Raw genomic sequence first — 19,570 nt, 5'->3', positions numbered from 1 at the left:
CCTCTGGGGTCTCGGGTTTGATTCCTGGACTCAACATCACATACATTAGTGAACCAAGGGTGGTGTAGTGGTAGTTCACTCACCTCTCACCTCTGGGGTCTCAGGTTTGATTCCTGGACTCAACATCACATACATTAGTGAACCAAGGGTGGTGTAGTGGTAGTTCACTCACCTCTCACCTCTGGGGTCTCAGGTTTGATTCCTGGACTCAACATCACATACATTAGTGAACCAAGGGTGGTGTAGTGGTAGTTCACTCACCTCTCACCTCTGGGGTCTCAGGTTTGATTCCTGGACTCAACATCACATGTATTAGTGAATCAAGGGTGATGTAGTGGTAGTGCACTCACCTCTCACCTCTGGGGTCTCGTGTTTGATTCCTGTACTTGACATATCACGGTGAGTCAGTAGAGGATCGTTAGGTCTTAACCTTGTTCGAGGATTTTCAAAACCAAACGAACTAATTTCAATTCAATCTGTATGTTAGTCATGCCCTGACTTTGATTACTATCGTATTCATAAGAGGAGTGTTATAATTACTGATCAGACGAGGGAACTGATCATGGGCGTTGTCACTGTTCAAAATGGACATCATGTAGAAAACGTTTGCGTGATCAGCTTCTTCACGACGATAGGTTCCAATTTCATTCTAGTGGGCGTAAAGAACATCTTATTTACAAGGGGGGGTTCCATGAAACAACTGAAACAACTCATGGATCCGCTACTGACAATTTTATTAGAGACACGACCTTCACTGGATCTTCTGATTCATGCACTTGAAACCCATGCTGAGTCCGTTTGAATTACGCCTATGCGTGAAAGAGAACGGCGCGCACACGTTGCGTGACATGCATCTTTGTATTTTCCAAAAAGAAACACTTGTCATCGCTGATCACAACCGCAAGTACCACAGGCAGCCCAAACAAGGTTCCTGCGTATGGTTTATAAGGGAATGTATGGGAGTTATGATAAAGTTACGAAAATAAAATGTTTCACTCAACAATTTGCCTCAAAACTTGCTGCAGTTGCTGCTTTTACTTTGTTCAGTCTTCTGGCGACGTTTCAGCGCGATTTGAGGCCTTTTAGTGGGTTTTTTCAAAATCCGCTCTTCTCTACCTAAAAGCAACGACTGCAACAAGTTTTGAGGCAAATTGTTGAGCGAAGCATTTTATTTTCGTAACTTTATCATAACTCCCATACATTCCCTTATAAACCATACACAGGAACCTTGTTTGGGCTGCCTGTGCAAGTACATTAAAATTGCGATCCGAATGACTCAGATGGCCTATTTTCAAGATGTGCTTCTCTTAGTGTCACGCGCAAAAGTTTAATGTGAGGCTTTGTGCATAATGATTCTTTTGACAGGAAAAAAGTGGGCTATTTTAATACCCAGTGTCGCGAGGGCAGCCCGCCTTTATTACAATATACGAATATCAGTCGATGTGCAAGTATGAATATATAAATAAATGGGATTTTAACGGTATTTCCACAAAGTGGCCCTTTCTTGCACTGAATTTAATTATGAATTTAAGAGTTGATTTTATGATTTTTGCGAAAGGAGAAAAACCGGAGGAAAATCCCTTAAAGCACAGGAAAGAAACAAAAAGCAATCTACTCACATACGACACCGAGTTCAGAAATCGAACTCTGGTCGCCTTTGGCAAAAGGCAAGCGCTCAGACCTCATGAGGAGAGGTTACACTGTTATCTGTGAGTGGGCGCACGATTTCTTTTGAAGGGTCGAATCAGTCTCTCAAAAAAGATTTCGTATACGATAAGTGACAAGAGCGGCAAGTCCCAACAAGGTTTTTCTTACCAATTTGTACATCCTGTGAACCTCTATTTAGGGTCCACTTGCTTGACAATAACACAAGGGATGGTCCCTTGTTAGCGATGCAAGCAGACGCAGCTCCAAACTACAGTAGCTCATGTCCTCACTATGAAAAGAAGCGACGCAAGCACAAGAGAACGGAAGGTTTCGTTTTTCTTGCATTGGCTTGTGATTATGCTTGCGTCAGCGGCTTGGGTCGCAAGTAAGAACCAGGCATAAATTTGAAAGTAGTGCTATTTTGAATAAATTATCTCACCATCTCATAAATTATCCCATAATTCGTCTCTCTACAGTTGTACTGAATGTGTGGTCAAAAACGCTTAACTCGCAACCCTTTCGTGAACTCTCTTTGACCCGTCGCCGTCAATAAAATCATCTTTCAATTCATAGTTGACGCCCTGACGGACATCAACAGTTCAAGGGTCTCATAGTAGACATACTAGAGTATTAAATTTTCATCCTGCTGACTCATAAATCACGACATTAATGAACGAACGACTTATTTTTTTAATCCTGCAATTCAATCTTCTACGTCCTGGTATTAGACTTAATTCTAGAGATTTGAACGAGCGAACCACAAAGGAACGCGACGAAAATTTTGTTCCAGTTTAACTCACCCCTCAAGTATGGGCAACTTCAGTGCATCAACACAGCTGGCGTCATAACTTTGCCTTCGTCATAGAAATAGAAAGCTCCCAGAGTAACTACGTTGTGTTTTTACATGTGGTATAGTAGTTACATGAAGAAAAGAGATTTGTTTCTCTGTTTTTGTTACATTGAGTGCCACCACTCGAAAGAAGATACAGATTAACGGAAAATTCAAAAATGCATCTGTTTTGTAAAGATGGTGTTTTCATCTTCCTAATATCAGAAAACCTGGAAGGTTACAGTCATTAGACCTTGTAATTCAGCATAAGACATCCAGAAGTCTTTATATCTGGCAGCAAGAAATTTAAAGCTTTTGTTTAAACTATGCCGAGTCAGGACGGCATTGCTTCAAGTGATGATTCCGCTCTCATAAGAACAAAGACTTTAGAGTTTGATGACGTTCTTCAAGGAGTCGGTGATTTCTCAAGATTTCAACTCATCCAATGGACTTTACTCGTAATGGTTTCTATGCCACAGGTCTGGTATACCTATGCACCTGCATTTGAGGCCAGAAAGGTGCGAGAGTCTCAAATATATTGTGAAAAGGCACCAAATGTGTCTGGGACGGACATTTGTAGCCAGGGCATATGGCTTAATACGACATTTTGTGGGGATTTGCAGTATCAAAGTGACTTTACCTCTATTGCGACTGATGTGAGTATTTCCTTGACTCAAACTATTAAACTCAGATTATTAAAGCTTGGTTCTCACTTGTAGGGACGCAAGCTGAGATGCGACTCCATGCGACTTTATGTCTCACTATGAAAAGGAAGTGATGCAAGTGCCAAGAGAACGGAAGATCTTGCTTTTATTGTTTTGGCTTGTGCTAGTGCTTATGTTTGCGTTGGCTTGCATCGCTAGTGAGAACTAGGGTTTAGATAACAGACGCTTCTACCATTTCAGACCACGTGTCATTCCGTAGAGAATCATTTCTCTATTTAACAGTTACGCATGTGAAGACACAAAAACATGGGTATAACTCAAACAGAGAATCTTATTCTCAAGAGAATGACATGGGGTCTGAAATGGAAAAAACACTTACGCCCAAGATAAAGAGGTCTATTACGCAGACCTAGTCGCATAGTTTTTTCTTCTTCTTCAGTGGAACCTCATTTGCGAAGATGCCAAGAAGTACATCCCGTTAACCAAGACCATCTTCTATGCTGGTAAACTTGTTGGTGCTTATCTGTTTGGCTGGATATCTGATCGGTATGGTCGTCGTGTTACTTTACTGTCTACCATGTTCATCCAGTTTGTAGCATCTCTGATCCAAAGCTTTTCTGTCAACTTTACAATGTATGTGATTTTAAGAGTTCCTCTTGGGATCTGCAGTGGAGGTAAGTATATGTCAATCATTAACAGATGCCCGTCATCTGCAACTTGAGGTTTCTTTCAGTGCAAAGTTGAGAGCATGTTCCATAGTTGCGCGCATAGGTACAGTCTGGAAGAATTTGTCGACAAGGACTATATACTCATTTTTACACTTCTTATTGCTTAACCTGATGAATAATTTGAAAAATGTTACCCTCAAAAGGGTCTTTATTTGCGCTGGAAAAGTGTGCGCTATGTAATAAAAGACAAACTCTCATCGTATACTCGTCAAGCATACGGGCTTATCCATTCTCAGTAACTTACAAAGCAAACGTTAATATTCAGCTTTCGTTCTAGGTTTATTCATAGCTGCTTTCACACTAATGAACGAAATGGTTCGCCCAAACAGACGAATGTTGGGAGCCACCATTGTGATGTGTTTTCTTGGAGTCTCGCTTACTTTACAATCTTTACTGGCCTATTTTGTTCGAGACTGGAGGAATTTTAATCTCGTTATCACAGTACCTACTGTTCTATCAGCAGTATGTTACTGGTTAGTATGTGAGTAGTAAACTGCTCTTAGACGTACCATACCATACGTATACCATACCATATCACCCCATAGCACACCATATCATACCACCCCATAGCACACTATACCATAGCACACCATACCATACCATACCATACCATACCATACCACACCACACCACACCATACCATACCATACCATAGCACACCATACCATACCATACCATACCATAGCACACCATACCATACCATACCATACCATACCATACCATACCATAGCACACCATACCATACCATACCATAGCACACCATACCATACCATACCACACCACACCACACCACACCACACCATACCATACCATACCATACCATACCATACCAGTACCATACCATACCATACCACCCAATAGCACACCATACCATAGCACACCATACCACACCATAGCATACCATAGCATACCACACCACACCATACTACCCCATAGCATAGCATAGCATACCACACCACACCATACCATATTTTCCCATCTCATGTTCTTTCTCTATTATTTTCTCTTTTTTCTCCCAGTAATTTGCTTCCTTTCTTCTCTTTGACGCAGGTTAATACCCGAATCTCCTCGCTGGCTTGCAGCACGAGGACGTACAAGAGAAGCCGAGGTTATCCTACATAGAATAGCTTCAAGCAACAGAAGAGAGTACAAGGATGGGAAACTTGAGCAACTAGAGGTCAAAAAGAAAAGAAAAACTTACCATCTATGGCATTTATTTAGTACCACGTACCTGACCAAGATCACTGTCATAGAAGGATGGTCATGGTAAGAATCATGCAGTTCAGTGCATGGAAAAAGTTAGCCATGCCCTGACTTAGATCAGCCCAGAGGTTGATTCAGGATTCGATCTGTGAGTTAGCCATGCCCTGACTTAGATCAGTCCAGAGGTTGTTTCAGGGTTTGATCTGTGAGTCAGTCATGCCCTGAGTTATATCATCCCCATATCATCTGTGAGTTAGCCATGCAGTAACTTAGATCAGCACAGAGGTTGTTTCAGGGTTTGATCTTTGAGTTAGACACGCCCTGACTTACATCAACCCAGACTAGGGTTGTTTCAGGGTTCAATCTGTGAGTCAGTCATGCCCTGAGTTATATCATCCCCATATCATCTGTGAGTTAGCCATGCAGTAACTTTGATCATCCCAGAGGTTGTTCAGGATTCCATCTGTGAGATATGTTTCCCCTTACTTAGATCGGTCCAGAATTAATGTTTTCCATCATCCCCTGCAGGTTGGTGACCAGTGGAGTTTTTTATGGCCTCGCGTTCAACTCTGGTAATCTTTCAGGAAATTTCTACCTTAATTTTGCAGCTTCAGGGATGGTTGAGATTCCAGCTCCTCTTATAGCTGGTTATTTTATCGAGAGGTATGCAATTATTATTTAGTATCAAATAATATTCACAATTTTTCTGGATTTTCCTGTTATTAGCCATTCCGAGGTTGAGAGATAACTGGGTTTGCGGTGCATTTTGGGGCTGTTTAGGGGACGAAATATAATAGACGCCATCTTGGAAATATGTCCCCTAAGACAGCCCCGAAATGCACGGCAATGCCAACTCTTAAAACTCCATGCTTCGATGGTAATAAGTGGGAGAGCAGACAAGCTGGGGTTTCAAGACCGTTTATTCATGTTGATGTTACACATGCTCGAACCGTGCGCGTGCTCGCTATGACGTCACAATTAATGCGTTAATTGGTCTCCCTGCCCTAAGCTAATAAATAAATAAATAGATTTATAAGCCGCAAGCACAGAAAGCCCGCAATTCGCAACACCAACTCGACCCAGTTTTTTCCTCGACCACGGAACAGCTTAAAGTTTGTCGTTGCTGAGTGATTTATCGAGTCATGCGCGCGAATTGTATCATAACATGCATCACTCGTTTTTATCGTTAACATCTAGAATAGGTAGACGAAAACCTCTTATTGCATATTATGTCTTGGCTGGAGTGTCTCTACTATGTATTTTACCAATACAAGCGCTAGGTATGTATTAACCGTAATAAATAACTATACAATGAACATAACAATGATGCTTTGGCTTTGTCAGATAATAGCACATTCTGTGTTAAAATTCGTGAGGAAAGAATTTCACCATTGGCACAATTGCAGGTGTTTGGTTTTGCTTAAACAAGTCCTTAGGCAAGCGCAAATTGATGAGTATAGATGTGTAAGTGTCTATATCGGATCCCGAATCTTTAGGAAAGCAAGTGTAAGTGTGCGCTGCTAATGCGCCGCCTCTCAGCTCACTGCCCTTAGCCATGGGCTTGTTCCTATGACCCACCATCATATAGGAGTAGAGTCCCTTGTTGGTTCTCTTCTGTTCTTCGGGGGTTTTCCCCGGGTTCTCCAGTTTTCCTCCCTCCACAAAATACTGATTACCTCTATATTGCGTCGAGCGCGTTAATCATTCTCTTCTATCCCCGCGTGATCAAAGTATTAAATAATTTCTTTTTCTTTTCCATTGCCAACGGATGAAAAAAAAATCTTTCATTATTCTGTTTGCACTTACGTATGCGTCGCGCTCTTTTTTTCTGTCATTAAAAGCCCAAATATCTTCTTCATTTCCAGGCAAACAAGTAGAGTTATCAGCTGTAGTAATGGCCTTGGCGTTGATTGGCAAATTCAGCATCTCAGCCGCTTACTACCAGATATATATCTACTCCGCTGAGCTGTATCCTACCGTTATCAGGTATATAATTAGTGTCATATCTACGTAATCGTACCATATCAGAACGAGATAGCTACGCAGACAGTAATGTATTAAATCTTAATTTTAAAGAAGTCGTATATAAAAAGCGAATGCGTGTTGGCAAGCCTTACCGCAAGTAATGAATATGTTGAGGGCGTACCTTTAAATCAGCATGATAAGAAAATATAATTTTTTTTATCTACATCGAAGGAACTCACCTCGTTTAGCGTGAGGTTGGGTTTTTGTCAAAGGCGCGTTTTTAGTTGGGTAGATGGCAGGGGCTTATATTTCCTTTACAACTATCACTCCCCGTACGGGCTTGCTCTGCGCGCACTAACATTCTATATTTACAACATACAACACTCAACTCGCATGTTGATTACGGAGGGAAGAAAACCAGAGAACCAATGCTAAAAACCCTCGAGGCAAGGGAGAGAACAACACGTCCCACACACTCAACTCACATTTGATCCTGCCCGGGCTAGAACCCGGACCACAGCGGTGAGATAAACCATGCACCATGCCACGCGTGGGCTTAGGGGGTAAGGGAGGCTAGGGTCAACACTGAAACGATGAATCTTTAGTAAACGAAGCTTAAACCAGTATTTGAACCACAAGTGGGAGCCATCCTCTTTGATTGAAGATTTTTTTAAAAATTGAGGTTCATAAGTTTATGATCTACCGACCGAGTTCATAAATCAAGGCACAGCGTTTATAAAAGGCTAAGAATTTTAAAGATATAAATTCATAAAGTTTAAACGTTTTCGACCGAAGTCATCATAATGCCAAAATATCCCCACCCACCCATCCTTGAAAAAAAGCGTGCCCTCCTTCTATACTGAACCCATTCACGTACCCAGAACCTACGTTCCTCTTCAAGGGTCAGTTCCGAGAAACGAGAGGCTCTGGGTATGAGATTGTACTGAGCCTCTATAAATTTTCGCCTTCGTACGAATTTCGCCTTCGTAGGCGAGTTGTAGGCTTGATACACGCTACGACTCGAGTCGTAGGATGGCGCGAGCGTGCGTCGTATACGAAGGTTTTTGGCCTCGTTTAGTCAAAATTTTACTTAAAAAATGATTATTTAAATTGTTAAAAATTTTAAATTTGAATTAGCCAAAAAGAGAAAACGTGTTGCGTCTGGAGTTGAAAGTGAAAACCACTTTAAAAAATTTAATTGAAGAACCACAATAAATATAATGCACAATTAGTTTGATCTACTCCGACCGCGCACGTCTATTGAAACACAATTCTAGTTGCACTTATTCCCTGTATCCATGTTTTATTTATCTTCGCGTGAGATGTTTCCTCAACCACAAAAACCTCATTACTTATCCCATTACGCCCCTCGTTCGGTAGATCATTCAAACAACCACTTCATACGAATGCATTCACGATTATGTACCACGGGCCGTGACGCAAGTCATAACAATGAGGAATTGATATATGTATGTTTGGCACTGGAGGTAAAAGTTAACATTTTATTGAATTTCGTGATTGAAATGGAAAAACGGAGTTCCGGATTTGTAGAGTGAAAAAATGACCGTAAACCTCTTGGGGTTTAGGTAAAAGATGCTGATCCGTCAGGAGGGGGAGGGGGGTTACCTAGGAAGCATTGGGTTAATTTCTTCAACCATCCACAACAATCGTGTTTGTGATAGAAGATTTATTCATTCAGTGGGTTGGAAGGATGGGGACGGGTTGAAAAGAACCAACACAAGGGTGGATCCAGCCAAAATTTTAGAGGGGGGGGGGGGGGGCTAATTGAGTTTCTTCCGTCGACACAACGGAAAACAATTTAAAAAATGCATCTAATTTTTCAGTTTCGTTGTGTTTTTTTTTGCCCCCCTGGATCCTCCCTTGCAACAGATACCTCCCTAAAACGCTGCACAAAAATTGGTTACCATCCCCTCGTTATCCTTTTATCCTCCTAACATAAAATAAATCTGTCGAATCATATTACCATACCCTTACTATTTTTTCCAGGGTTGCTGGCTTAGGTTTTGCATCACTATGTGCTCGCATTGGAGGGATGGCTGCACCATATGTTGTGGTAAGCTTATAAAACATAAAAATATTATTATCTCAAGCTTTTTTGCAAAGAGAATTACAACTGGTATGTCTTAATTTTAATCAGCTCATCAATATGCCCTAGGTAGTGAAGATGTGAATCCTGGAGACCTCTTCAGACACTCCCTCAACTCTTTGGGTATATAGAAAAAATCACTAGTCTGCACAGTAATGTAAACAAAAGGCATTGTTTTTATTTTTTTCATATTATTTAATTGAGTTAACAGTCGCAGAATGTATTTGCTCCGCTCTGCTAGCAGGGTAGTATCGCTCTGACTGACCAAGCATTTTGTTTATTTTACTAACAATAGCCCTTAGGGGGCTCAGTCTAATCCTAAAAGGTAATAGGTTTAATGTTATCCTAATAAAAACTCATCTCTTTTGCTTTCAACAGGACAGCACTCCTCTAATAGTCCCATGTATCTCATTTGGAGCTGCATCAATTTCTGCTGGTATTGGAACAGTCTTTCTTCCAGAGACTCTTGGAAAGCCTCTACCAGACCATATCCATAAGAAAGAGAGTCAGACTACTGAAGCAAATGGCAAGATGATTGCATTGGAGTGAAAATGACATATTACGAGTGTAGAAGAGATCTGCATAACTTTGCAAGTTGAGCATAACTTGAGACACACGGCAGAATCGATATTAAAGCTATTGGCACGGTGATCGAGTTCATTCATTTAAAGCACTTAACTGGAACTATATGTCTGCTCTGAGCAGAATTGTCAGTGGGCCATAGCAACACTGTAGCTTGCCAATGTTAATCAAAAGGTTTCCATGACATTCCATCCATGAGCTACCCTTGAACTATTTTGACTTAGACATCAAATACAGTATACAGTGTATTGGTCTGTGAATTGAAGCATGTTAAGTTCTGGTGTTATCATGTCTCATAAAGACCTTTACTTCGAGCCTCTTAAAATTTCTACAATAATATCAAGCCTTCACAAATCCCCACATTACTTTCTTCACCACCCCCACCCCCTCAGATAAATAGTCCCTAAACTCAAGCATCGTTTGTGAGGACATCTTTTTTGTGGGATCTGCAGCAAAATCTTTTGTTCTAGCTTATTTACCTTGCTTCTCCACAAAGAAATCAATATTTTTATCTTAAATTGGTCTCTTTATCTTGGTCTCCCCGATTAGCAAGGCATGTGTGCCAAGCTAGAAGCTTTGAGACTGTAATAAAGATTATTATTATTATTATTAAATTTATGTTTCCCATAGATGTGAAGGCAAGGCTGAAATAATCTTTAAGACTTAATTTTTTGATTATTTGTTGGTTGACCTTGACTCTTTTTTGAAGGTCAGCTTTGCCGTTGGTCAAAAACTTATATTGGAGCAATAAATTCTTATTTTATGAAATAACAAAATGCTCAAGACATAGTTGAGTAGTCTATACTTTAAAAAAACAAAATGCTAAAGACATAGTTGAGTATTCTATACTTTCTACTTAGAAATACACTCTAACCGTAGCATGTTTCTCAAAACAAGTCAAAAGTGATTGAAATTATTTTGTTTTATTTTAGATTTAGAAATGATTGTTGCTAAACAAAAGAATATATCTATCAATAACTGTAAAATATCAGCAAAAATGCCAAAAACAATTAAAAATAGATAACTGCAAGTGTTTTATGGTTAGGCCATGTGTTAGATAACTGAAACTGGTTTTCGGTAGGGGCCATGTTTTAAATAACTGGTTTATCCTCAACACTCTAACTTGTTTATGGTAGGGCCATTGTGCTAGATAGTCATATGTCTGTATATCAATTATTATTATCTCATCCCTACTAAGTTTCTGTTTCATGGAGGAAGTAAAGTCATACAAAAATGTTTCATAGCCAACATAGCCAATACAAATACCATACTCATTGTTATTGCATGATAAAGCATAGAGTAGCATGTAGTTGGTTGCTGTTGGTGCACGAATGCGAATGAAAAGCTTATCTATCCACATTAATTCTTCATAAAGTTGCAGCTTAAGCTACAAAAGTGTTGTATCATAAATATTTCAACTAACAACTTGTAAGTCTTGTATTTGTCTGGGTTTTCAATAACAGGATAGTATTTGCTGAATCCCTTCACCCTCAGTGATGATTGTAGTCTCAGACTAAGAAAACGTGACTATTATTATCCAATTTTCAAATTTAATAGACAAAATAACTAAAGCAAAATTCTGAATTGCGATTACATAGGGTTTTCTATATTACTAGGGTTTTTTATATTACTAATTAAGAAAAATAAATTTCAGTCTACATCTTGAAAACTCCTTTCCCCATACTGTAACATATTGACTAAAAACGCAACAAATATAAATTAGATTTAATGATCACAAAACGAGAGTTTTCAAGTCATACATACACTGAACACTGAGGGAAAAACAAACATTAATCCTAAAATAATAGCGTATTTTCTGTGAACCAGTCAAATTAACGAAATGTGAAAGATTCATAAAATGTAGTTAAAAGAAGAAAGTGAAATCATTCTAAATGCGATGGGTTCTATCTCGTGAAGATGAAGATAAAAAAACATCAAAAACTGTGATCATTCTTATGTTTTCTCGTGAAATCACAAAAGAACTTGCAACATCCGAGTATAATAATAGTAACAACAAAGCCAAACTAGGAGAGGAAAAGTGGTCATAAATATAAAAAGAGAGCGTTTCGATCTTCAAAGTGTTTTTTTTCCGAAGAGTCTCAAAGACGATGTTCATCGTGAATCCTATTTTTACGCTATTTACATCATGTTTTCGTTATTGTAGATCGAGAAACCTCGTGGAGTTAGTACACTATTATTTCTCGTCATGGCTCTGCGCTCTCCGTTATGGCGTCGTACAACAGCTTCAATGCTCTGATCTAACTCTACTACACCAAGCAATGATCGGACTATAAACAAGGGGTAAAGTCCTTAATACATGCCATCATACATCCCTTTTTGTTGTTGCATCAAACTAGGGGGTAGTTGCGAAGAGTGGTCTTGTTTCTTGGCGTTCGTCGGGGTGCTGCCACTCACAGCACTAGCTTGCGCCGCTTTCTGTTTCAGCATTGTCCAGTCAAATATATAATCATACTGATAATTAAGAGTGCGAAATAAAATTCGGAATAACTGTCGAAGGTACATATAGTCTGGAGCTTCATCAAAGCGAAGACCTCGGCAGTAGTTGAGGTACATGGCGAATTCTGCCGGAAAGCCCTTACAAAGCACTTCCACCGGTGTAGACATCTTTTTCTCGCTAATCTTTTCATATTTCTGTTTCTTTGTAGCGGCCTTCAGACCCTGCCAAGGCAGACTTGTGCGGTTAAAATACATTAGGACATATCCCAAGGATTCCATGTCGTCTCTCCTGGATTGTTCAATGCCTAGATGAGCGTTAATGCTGGCATAACGAGCTGTTCCAGTCAAGTTTTTGTCTTCACGGTAAGGGATGTGCTGTTTAGATCTGCTATCACGGTACTTCTTAGCCAGACCAAAGTCGATCAAATACAACTTATTGCAGTTTTTACCAACACCCATGAGAAAATTATCGGGTTTGATATCTCGGTGAATAAAGTTTTTATTGTGAACGTACTCAACTCGACTTATCATTTGGTCGGCCAGCATCAAAACTGTCTTCATTGTAAAGCGACGCGAACAAAAGTTAAACAAATCCTCCAAGCTTGGACCAAGAAGTTCCATAACCAACACGTTATAGTCCCGTTCTTGACCGTACCACCGTACAGAAGGAATACCAACACCTCCTTGTAGAATCTTATACAGCTTAGATTCATATAACAGCTGAGGATGGCGAGCTTTTTGGGACTCAAGTTTTACAGCTACTTCGTCTCCATTTGTCATAGTGACAGCGAGGTAGATGTCCCCAAAAGAACCGCTTCCAATCTTACGAATAAGACGATATTTACCCCCAACTATGAACTCCGAGCGGCTTACACTACTGCTGCTACTAGCCATGGCTTTGAAATAGCCTTTTCCGACGAGAAAAGTGGTTTAAAATGAGGTTGAATTCAATAGATTATAAGAAGGTGCGCCATCTTAGAAATGCTCGACTCTATAACAAACACTGTGTCATGACGTGGTAGCCAAGGTCGCGGTGACACCAATGAACCATGGGATAAAACAATTTATTTCCGGTTACACACCGGAAATGAAACTCACGATGAGAACAAATGTCAAAACGCACGTTTTGCAGAGAAAATTTCCCGCAAAAACCTCCTTAAACAGAAGTCTGTATCGTCGATGTAAGTCAATCAATATTACTGTTCTAGAATGAGAGTTCCTTTAAATACGCTTTAAGAGTAAAAGTTATACGTCACAGGCAATGTGTCCGGTTGACGCAGATACGCTTTGTTTACGTTATAGTATAAATATTGAGTACGTGTGGTTAAAGGCATGCAACGGTATAGAAACAGTACCTGAAATTACATAATTATTCCTAATTAATGTAATGATTTTATGACAGATAGTCAAAGACTTGGACCTTACCGGTAGTTGATTTATGTATATTTATAATTATTTTGATCTAGTCTTAATTTTTAATCATGTTTCAGTCACGTGGCCATCTTGTATCTCTATCACGTGAATATTTAATACCACTTTTTTTCAGGCCAGTGTAAATAATCCGAAAATCATTGATACAATTTGATAATGAGCACGATCAAGAAACGAATCGAAAAAACCCTATCTCTACACGAATGTTCTAGATGGTTTTCGTTATTTCATATCAACATTAGGAGTCTCCTACGTGCTTTCAATACAGCATGAATAATGATAATATTTTCACCTGTGCCTTTGAATTCTCCCACCTCAAAGGAATTTCTCATTTTCATCCATAAACAACAACATGCTAGCGTTTCTAGCCCTATGCATTTCATCGATAGCTAGCTTTTCAGATTCATATATTATCATTTATTCATCACAGGCGGCTATAAATTTTCTAACTACAGTACGTACATACTCTAAAGAGGATAGCCTTCATATTCAAAGGAAGCCAATATCCGACTCGAGGCTGTCACAAGATATACGTAATGAGAACTAGAAGTTTTAAATATTCATGACTAGAGATCACATTTTCCTTGGTTGTGCTCGAAGCGCGTCACGTTTTTGAATTTTTTTACTCACTGATTACTACGAAAGGTCAAGGGCCAGAATATTCTGGTTCGTGTCGAGGCAACAGACCGTGTTCCTGAATCGCGTTCGTGATTGGGGTATTTATATTGGAAGCCAACCCTTTATGTACTAATATTATTAACTCCTACGACCATGGAAAGTTGCCCGTTTTACGAACTGTATTGGTGCACGTTCCAGAGGCCACGAAGAAATTTTTTTTTAACGCTATTATGTAGTAAAAAATCAGATGAGTATTCGAATTATTTCTTAATGAAATGCGGATTTAACGGAGGAGCTTTTGAACCGGATCTGGTTTAGGAGGATAAATTTTGTTTTAGTAGCAGTAAAAGAAAAACGTTTGCCATACTGCACGCAGACTACAAATCAGTGTCACGGGGATTTTCGGCTGCTTGTATACCTCTCCCCCTAGCCTTCTAGATATCTTCTCGGTATGAAAGAATCAAATGGCGTTTTTGGGAGGGAGTGTTATTCCAGTTGTACTTAAAAATCCAGACCACGCCTTTGAAAGCGTACGACCACGTGACACTGGCACTAAATTGGCTTTCGTAAGTACCGTGTAAGCAAGGATGGAATCTGGTGACGGATGGAACTTCATTGACATTAGAATGGCTTCCGTAAGCAATAAAAGGGCTTCCGTAAGCAAGGCCTGAATGTCTTGGTATATGATTGGTAGATGAATGGTGATTGCAGAAACCATTTTTAATATTTTTTGCTCTGGTAAATGCTTGAAGTATACGGCCTTTTTTCTGCTTCGGCGGCCTCCACGCTGTCTCTCACCAGCTGTTCAGGTCATTGATGCCTGGGGTCGCGGGTTCGATTCTCAGCTTAACTGTGGTTATGCTTGTTAGATATATTGTCCTCTACCTTGCCACGTAGATTTTTATTCGGGTTCTCCGGTTTTCCTTTGAGTGTTTTTTATTTTTTTTTTGTTGGTATATTTTTTGTTTTGCAAATCCTTGAAATGTTATACCACTTCTCAAGTTGGCTGTTTGGTTTAGAACCTCAGGCAAGACCCCTAATCGGTCCTGTGTGTTTCAAATAGTGAATGACCTGAATGTTATGGTTATGTTGTTATGTTAGTTATGTTATGGTGGAATGTTTTGGTTAGTGATGGTTGTACAAATATGTTTATAAGTTTGATGGACGGAAGCCAAAACAAGAGTCTCGTCCGAAGGTCACAGAAAAGTGCTAAGCCCTCTCGATTTCCATTCAACATGTCAGTCACTACAAAGCCCCCCAGCTAGAAAAAATAATAGCGTTGTCACTTTAGCCTACATTCCAGGCAAATGCATGCCTATAGAACCCTTGCATGTGACTTCAAAGCAGCTCAATTTGGAGGACAAAACCAAAGAATGCCAATTTCCTGAGAATTGGAAACCTATTGTTATGTCCTCCAAAGTGAGCTGCATTCCGAAGTGCTGCAAGGGGTCTATTCATTTCCGTGATTCATAACCACCTATGGGTGGGGGGAGGGCAAGGGCTGGGCATTCAGACGGCAGAGGATCATAAGTTTTTTGGAGGGTAAAACCTTTTTACTTTGACTAAAGCTTTTCCTTGTTGATTTAATAGGAGGCTCATGAAGTTTTACTGAATGAAAGAGAAAAGGGCTACAATCATTTAAAAAAGTTTACTACAAATCTCTAGCCCAACCCTCCCCCCCCCCCCCCCAACAACACCAATAAAAACATACCTTCCCTAGCAGCTAGCTAAAGAATGTCAAAATGTGTGATATCATTTTTTTGTTTCCTTGTGAGGGATGGTTTTATTCCTGAGGTGGATCCAAGATTTTCACTGGGCAGGGCAGCTAATAGAATCTATGAACCAAACCAAAGCAAAAGACTGGAGGGTTCATACCCTGAGTTACAGAGGCTCTCTTCCTCCAGTGCTTGTCAGCTGAAGAATTCCCCAGGAGCATTACAGCAAGAGGATCACTCTGGGTTGTCATTTATGGGTTTCAATCATAATATAGGGAGTTCAGACAATCACCCACTAGATTCAAATACAAGATTCAAATATAGTTTATTCAAATATAATGAACCTATTTATTGTATAATATGAGCCTATATTCATAGTATGATTTGTCCCAATTCAATTTGTTTTTACATTGTACTACGGATTTGCAGAAGCACTTCTTTCCTTGAAAGGGTTGTTTGTATTTTGTATAGTGATTATCATTCACTAGACGATTTTCAAAAATAAAGTATCGTTATGATAAATATGGATATCTTCACACTGGCCATTATACCACTGTACCATTGGCCACCTTAAAAACGATATAAATGTTTTTAAGGTTTTGTTTAAAATGATGTTAGGTAGCGAGTGTTTTGCGGACATTTTCAATAAAGTTTTCACTACAAGTTTTGGCCGATGTCAATATTGGCAGATTTGGGACCAAAGTATTTCAAGGACATGTGCCTATATGCAAATGCCTTGGTTTACGTACTTCGTGGGAATGGGAAATTGTATGATTCCAAGCTTGCTATTGAGAAAGACTGTATGCAAGACACATCCCTAAGTATAATAAAAATGGTATTCTAATAACACTATTAACACTAAGAAAGTAACATAATCTTCTTACTCATGAAACCAAAATACTCTTATTGCTACACTCCTTCACCCATTATACATTGGGCATGGAAATATGTTTGTACACGTCTTCAAAATAAAAAATCATAAAATAACACTCATTTAGAAACTTACTTACCACTGATATTATTACAGCACGTCGTGGAAAAGTATGACCGCCGATAAAGTATTCAATACTTTTATGCATAAATGATTTTGTTAGTGATTATGTTAAGCCAACACATTTCAATTTTAAGGCTGGTTTTACCAAATAAAGGCTCATGATATTTGGCAGCAAGATGTCATTGCTCATACTTTTACACGTTGCACTCTAAATCTAAGAAAAGTTAATTTAATTTCTTTTTGTCAAGCTACTAAATGATATATAATATATATCATATATGGTTACTATACATAACTATTCCATTGACAGATATACATGATATATTATGTACAAGCATACATATATATGCTGTTGTTCAATTTTTCCAGTTTTACAATAGATCTCTTAATAACATTGTCACAGTAGTGAAAATCTAACTATTGAAAAGGTAATAAGAATGAAGAGCAGGCAGAATTCAGACGAGCTGTGAGAAGAAGCACTAATTAAACTATGGTCAAAGCATTCTTTGTTACTTTCTTTGACGACAAATAATTGTGCTTCGCAGAACTTTTTGCCATTAGGATACTTCTTGCCGATTGTTTCGCCTTTATAGCTGGCACTTTTACAGTTTTTGTAGATTTGTTTGCAAAACGTACCGCAAACATGTACCTGATTTGACTTGTACCACTGTTCCTGGTCTGGGCTGCAGAAGTAGCACATGAGGTAGTTCATGAGATCGTAACATTTTTTGTTGTTTGTTTCCAATGGCATCATGGCTTGGAAAACTGACGTCACTTCAGTATGTCGACAGCATGATTGCTCCTTGAACCATGTGCAATTAGATAAACTGTATGCCTCTTTTGGAGTTCTTCCTTGACCTACGAGTGAAAACGGTTAGAGTCAAGGCTTGAAATAGAAAAAAATTGTAGCCTGCCATAGTACAGGAGTATACTAAAAGGAGGTAACTCCAGTAAATTTTGCATGCCATTTTATTATTCATTTGGCAGTGCATCGTCATTTTTGCCTGCCAAACCTGAAGTTTGGCCATTGGCGGGCCACTATTTCGAGCCCCGAGAGTATTGATGACAAAGAAAGATAGACAATGCTAGCCTAGAAAACGTTTTGGGGAGACAGATATGGCTTTGTTACTCATAAATTATACAGAAATCATACTTGAGGGAGTGAAATCTTCTCAAATGGAAAATCTTTATGCCACCTGGAGAAAGTTAACCAATCATGACATAGATTGAAATAAAGGAATCAAAATAAGGTCAAACGTGCTTGAACCAATCAGAAGCATGAAGCAACCAAGACTAGATATCCGAGAAAAAAACTTTGATGTTAACAACAATAGCCCCCTTCACAGCTAGGGCATGGCTACCTTTCAAGATGGTGCAGGGAACTGTGAAGGGGACTATTGGGGGAATGTATATGAATGAAAGATTGTGATTGGCTGACGTCAATATGATACTTGGTAGCTCATTGGTTAGAGCATGGCACCGTAATCTCCAGGGCACAGGTTCAAATCCCATTCAAGACTCAGAATTTTTTCTGAATCTTTCAATTTGCAGCTGCATAAGTTGCTTGATATACTGCGAGGATCAGCTCAATTTGATACAATATATCAAGTTTTTTTTATAATCTGAGGTGGATACAGTTAGTGAGTCTGCACAGGAAAATGCATAAATGCAAAATAAAGAATATATATTTTACCACTATATTTGCAAAAATTTATATATTTTTTAATCTGAATTTTTAAAAAAATCTGTAGCTTGGTTCAAAATGGCAGACAAAACAACTTAATTTTCACATCGTTAATACTTCCAAATTTTAATCCCTAATTAAGTATCTAATGAACTGTATAAATAATAAATAGCAGTAAAAAAATCCACGAAATTTTAAACGAGAAAAAATAAAACTTTGACGAATTCACAGAATTTGGGAAATTTATAAATGAATGAAGGTGTACTGTTTACTTGGCAAAGGATATTACACTTGTATTTCCTGATTATATTTCCTAGAAATTAAACTTCTTCCAATCGTATAGTTAAGGTTTATTAATTAGATAAACTATCTGTCAACGAGACATCCGAAATATTGATCGTATCGCTTGCACTTTGTCCATTTATGTTGACATTGAACTCTCTGTGTTCATTCACTTTTCTAAACAGCTGTGAGAACGCCTCTAAGATATTCCAAACTACTTAAAACTAAGATAACTGAACGCGCCGTTGTTATTGTCCTTGCTTTTCATGTAGAAAAAAATGAATGGTCAAAGTCTAAGATGTTTGCGTCATCTCGTGATGAGAGAGGAATCTAACCCTGTTGTTTAGGATGGTTTCAAGTTTCACCCCAAGCCACCTTAAAGGCTCAAGTCGAGCTGATTTTCATTAACGTTAGCGAGCCTAAAAAACAATAAGAAGTAGACAAAGACTGCAAATGCAGAGCCTGGCTTCAATGTGCTTTAAGTTTTGGATAAAAACTTGTAATTAAAATATTGCCTGCGTTAATTATGAGACAAGCTTTTAGATTTGATACTCAAGCATGGGCGAGTTTTAGCATCATAATATATTCACCAAAACGAATACGATCTTTATGTTATTAACGATCAAAGGAAGGACTTACCAAAGAAAGTGCACTGTCGAGCTC

The 19,570-nt window shown here is 38.9% G+C and overlaps 4 protein-coding genes across 5 annotated transcripts in view; 2 read left to right on the top strand and 2 right to left on the bottom strand.

The window, feature by feature from the left end:
* Nucleotides 1-330: 330 nt before the first annotated feature.
* On the top strand, nucleotides 331-13,165 carry LOC116299219 (organic cation/carnitine transporter 2). Of its 2 annotated transcripts, XM_089038693.1 has the most exons (10): nucleotides 331-399; nucleotides 2,124-3,132; nucleotides 3,581-3,815; nucleotides 4,147-4,342; nucleotides 4,920-5,135; nucleotides 5,601-5,735; nucleotides 6,270-6,352; nucleotides 6,938-7,058; nucleotides 9,045-9,111; nucleotides 9,523-13,165. In XM_089038693.1, exons 2-10 carry the CDS (start codon nucleotides 2,803-2,805, stop codon nucleotides 9,691-9,693), a joined length of 1,554 nt encoding a protein of 517 aa, XP_088894819.1. In that variant the 5' UTR covers nucleotides 331-399; nucleotides 2,124-2,802; the 3' UTR covers nucleotides 9,694-13,165. The 2 variants fall into 2 exon arrangements, with proteins under 2 accessions (XP_088894819.1, XP_088894818.1); XM_089038692.1 differs by lacking the exon at nucleotides 331-399 and having other exon boundaries at nucleotides 1,197-3,132.
* On the bottom strand, nucleotides 11,257-13,392 carry LOC116299233 (casein kinase I). Its single transcript, XM_031707861.2, has one exon. It carries the CDS (start codon nucleotides 13,075-13,077, stop codon nucleotides 12,037-12,039), a length of 1,041 nt encoding a protein of 346 aa, XP_031563721.1. The 5' UTR covers nucleotides 13,078-13,392; the 3' UTR covers nucleotides 11,257-12,036.
* A 2,863-nt stretch (nucleotides 13,393-16,255) lies between these two features.
* LOC116299234 (uncharacterized) overlaps nucleotides 16,256-19,570 on the bottom strand; it is a 3,437-nt gene continuing 122 nt past the window's right edge. The window contains exons 1-2 of the mRNA XM_031707862.2: nucleotides 19,547-19,570; nucleotides 16,256-17,799 (exon numbers count right to left, since the gene is read on the bottom strand). The exon at nucleotides 19,547-19,570 is cut by the window's right edge and continues 122 nt beyond it. Of these exons, the coding sequence (XP_031563722.2) occupies nucleotides 17,339-17,799; nucleotides 19,547-19,570 (485 nt within the window). The 3' untranslated portion in view covers nucleotides 16,256-17,338. The remainder of the gene's footprint in view (nucleotides 17,800-19,546) is intronic.
* LOC116299235 (dol-P-Man:Man(5)GlcNAc(2)-PP-Dol alpha-1,3-mannosyltransferase) overlaps nucleotides 19,174-19,570 on the top strand; it is a 7,369-nt gene continuing 6,972 nt past the window's right edge. Inside the window, exon 1 of the mRNA XM_089038695.1 lies at nucleotides 19,174-19,570. This exon is cut by the window's right edge and continues 40 nt beyond it. The gene's annotated coding sequence lies outside the window, so the exon portion shown is untranslated.

Source organism: Actinia tenebrosa, unplaced genomic scaffold, assembly GCF_029948245.1.
Source record: "Actinia tenebrosa isolate PJP-AT-01 unplaced genomic scaffold, QUT_ActTen_1.0 PGA_scaffold6__47_contigs__length_16458017, whole genome shotgun sequence".
Lineage (NCBI taxonomy): Eukaryota > Metazoa > Cnidaria > Anthozoa > Actiniaria > Actiniidae > Actinia > Actinia tenebrosa.
The sequence above is the reverse complement of the archived record's forward strand: the minus strand, read 5'-3'. Positions and strand labels throughout refer to the sequence as shown.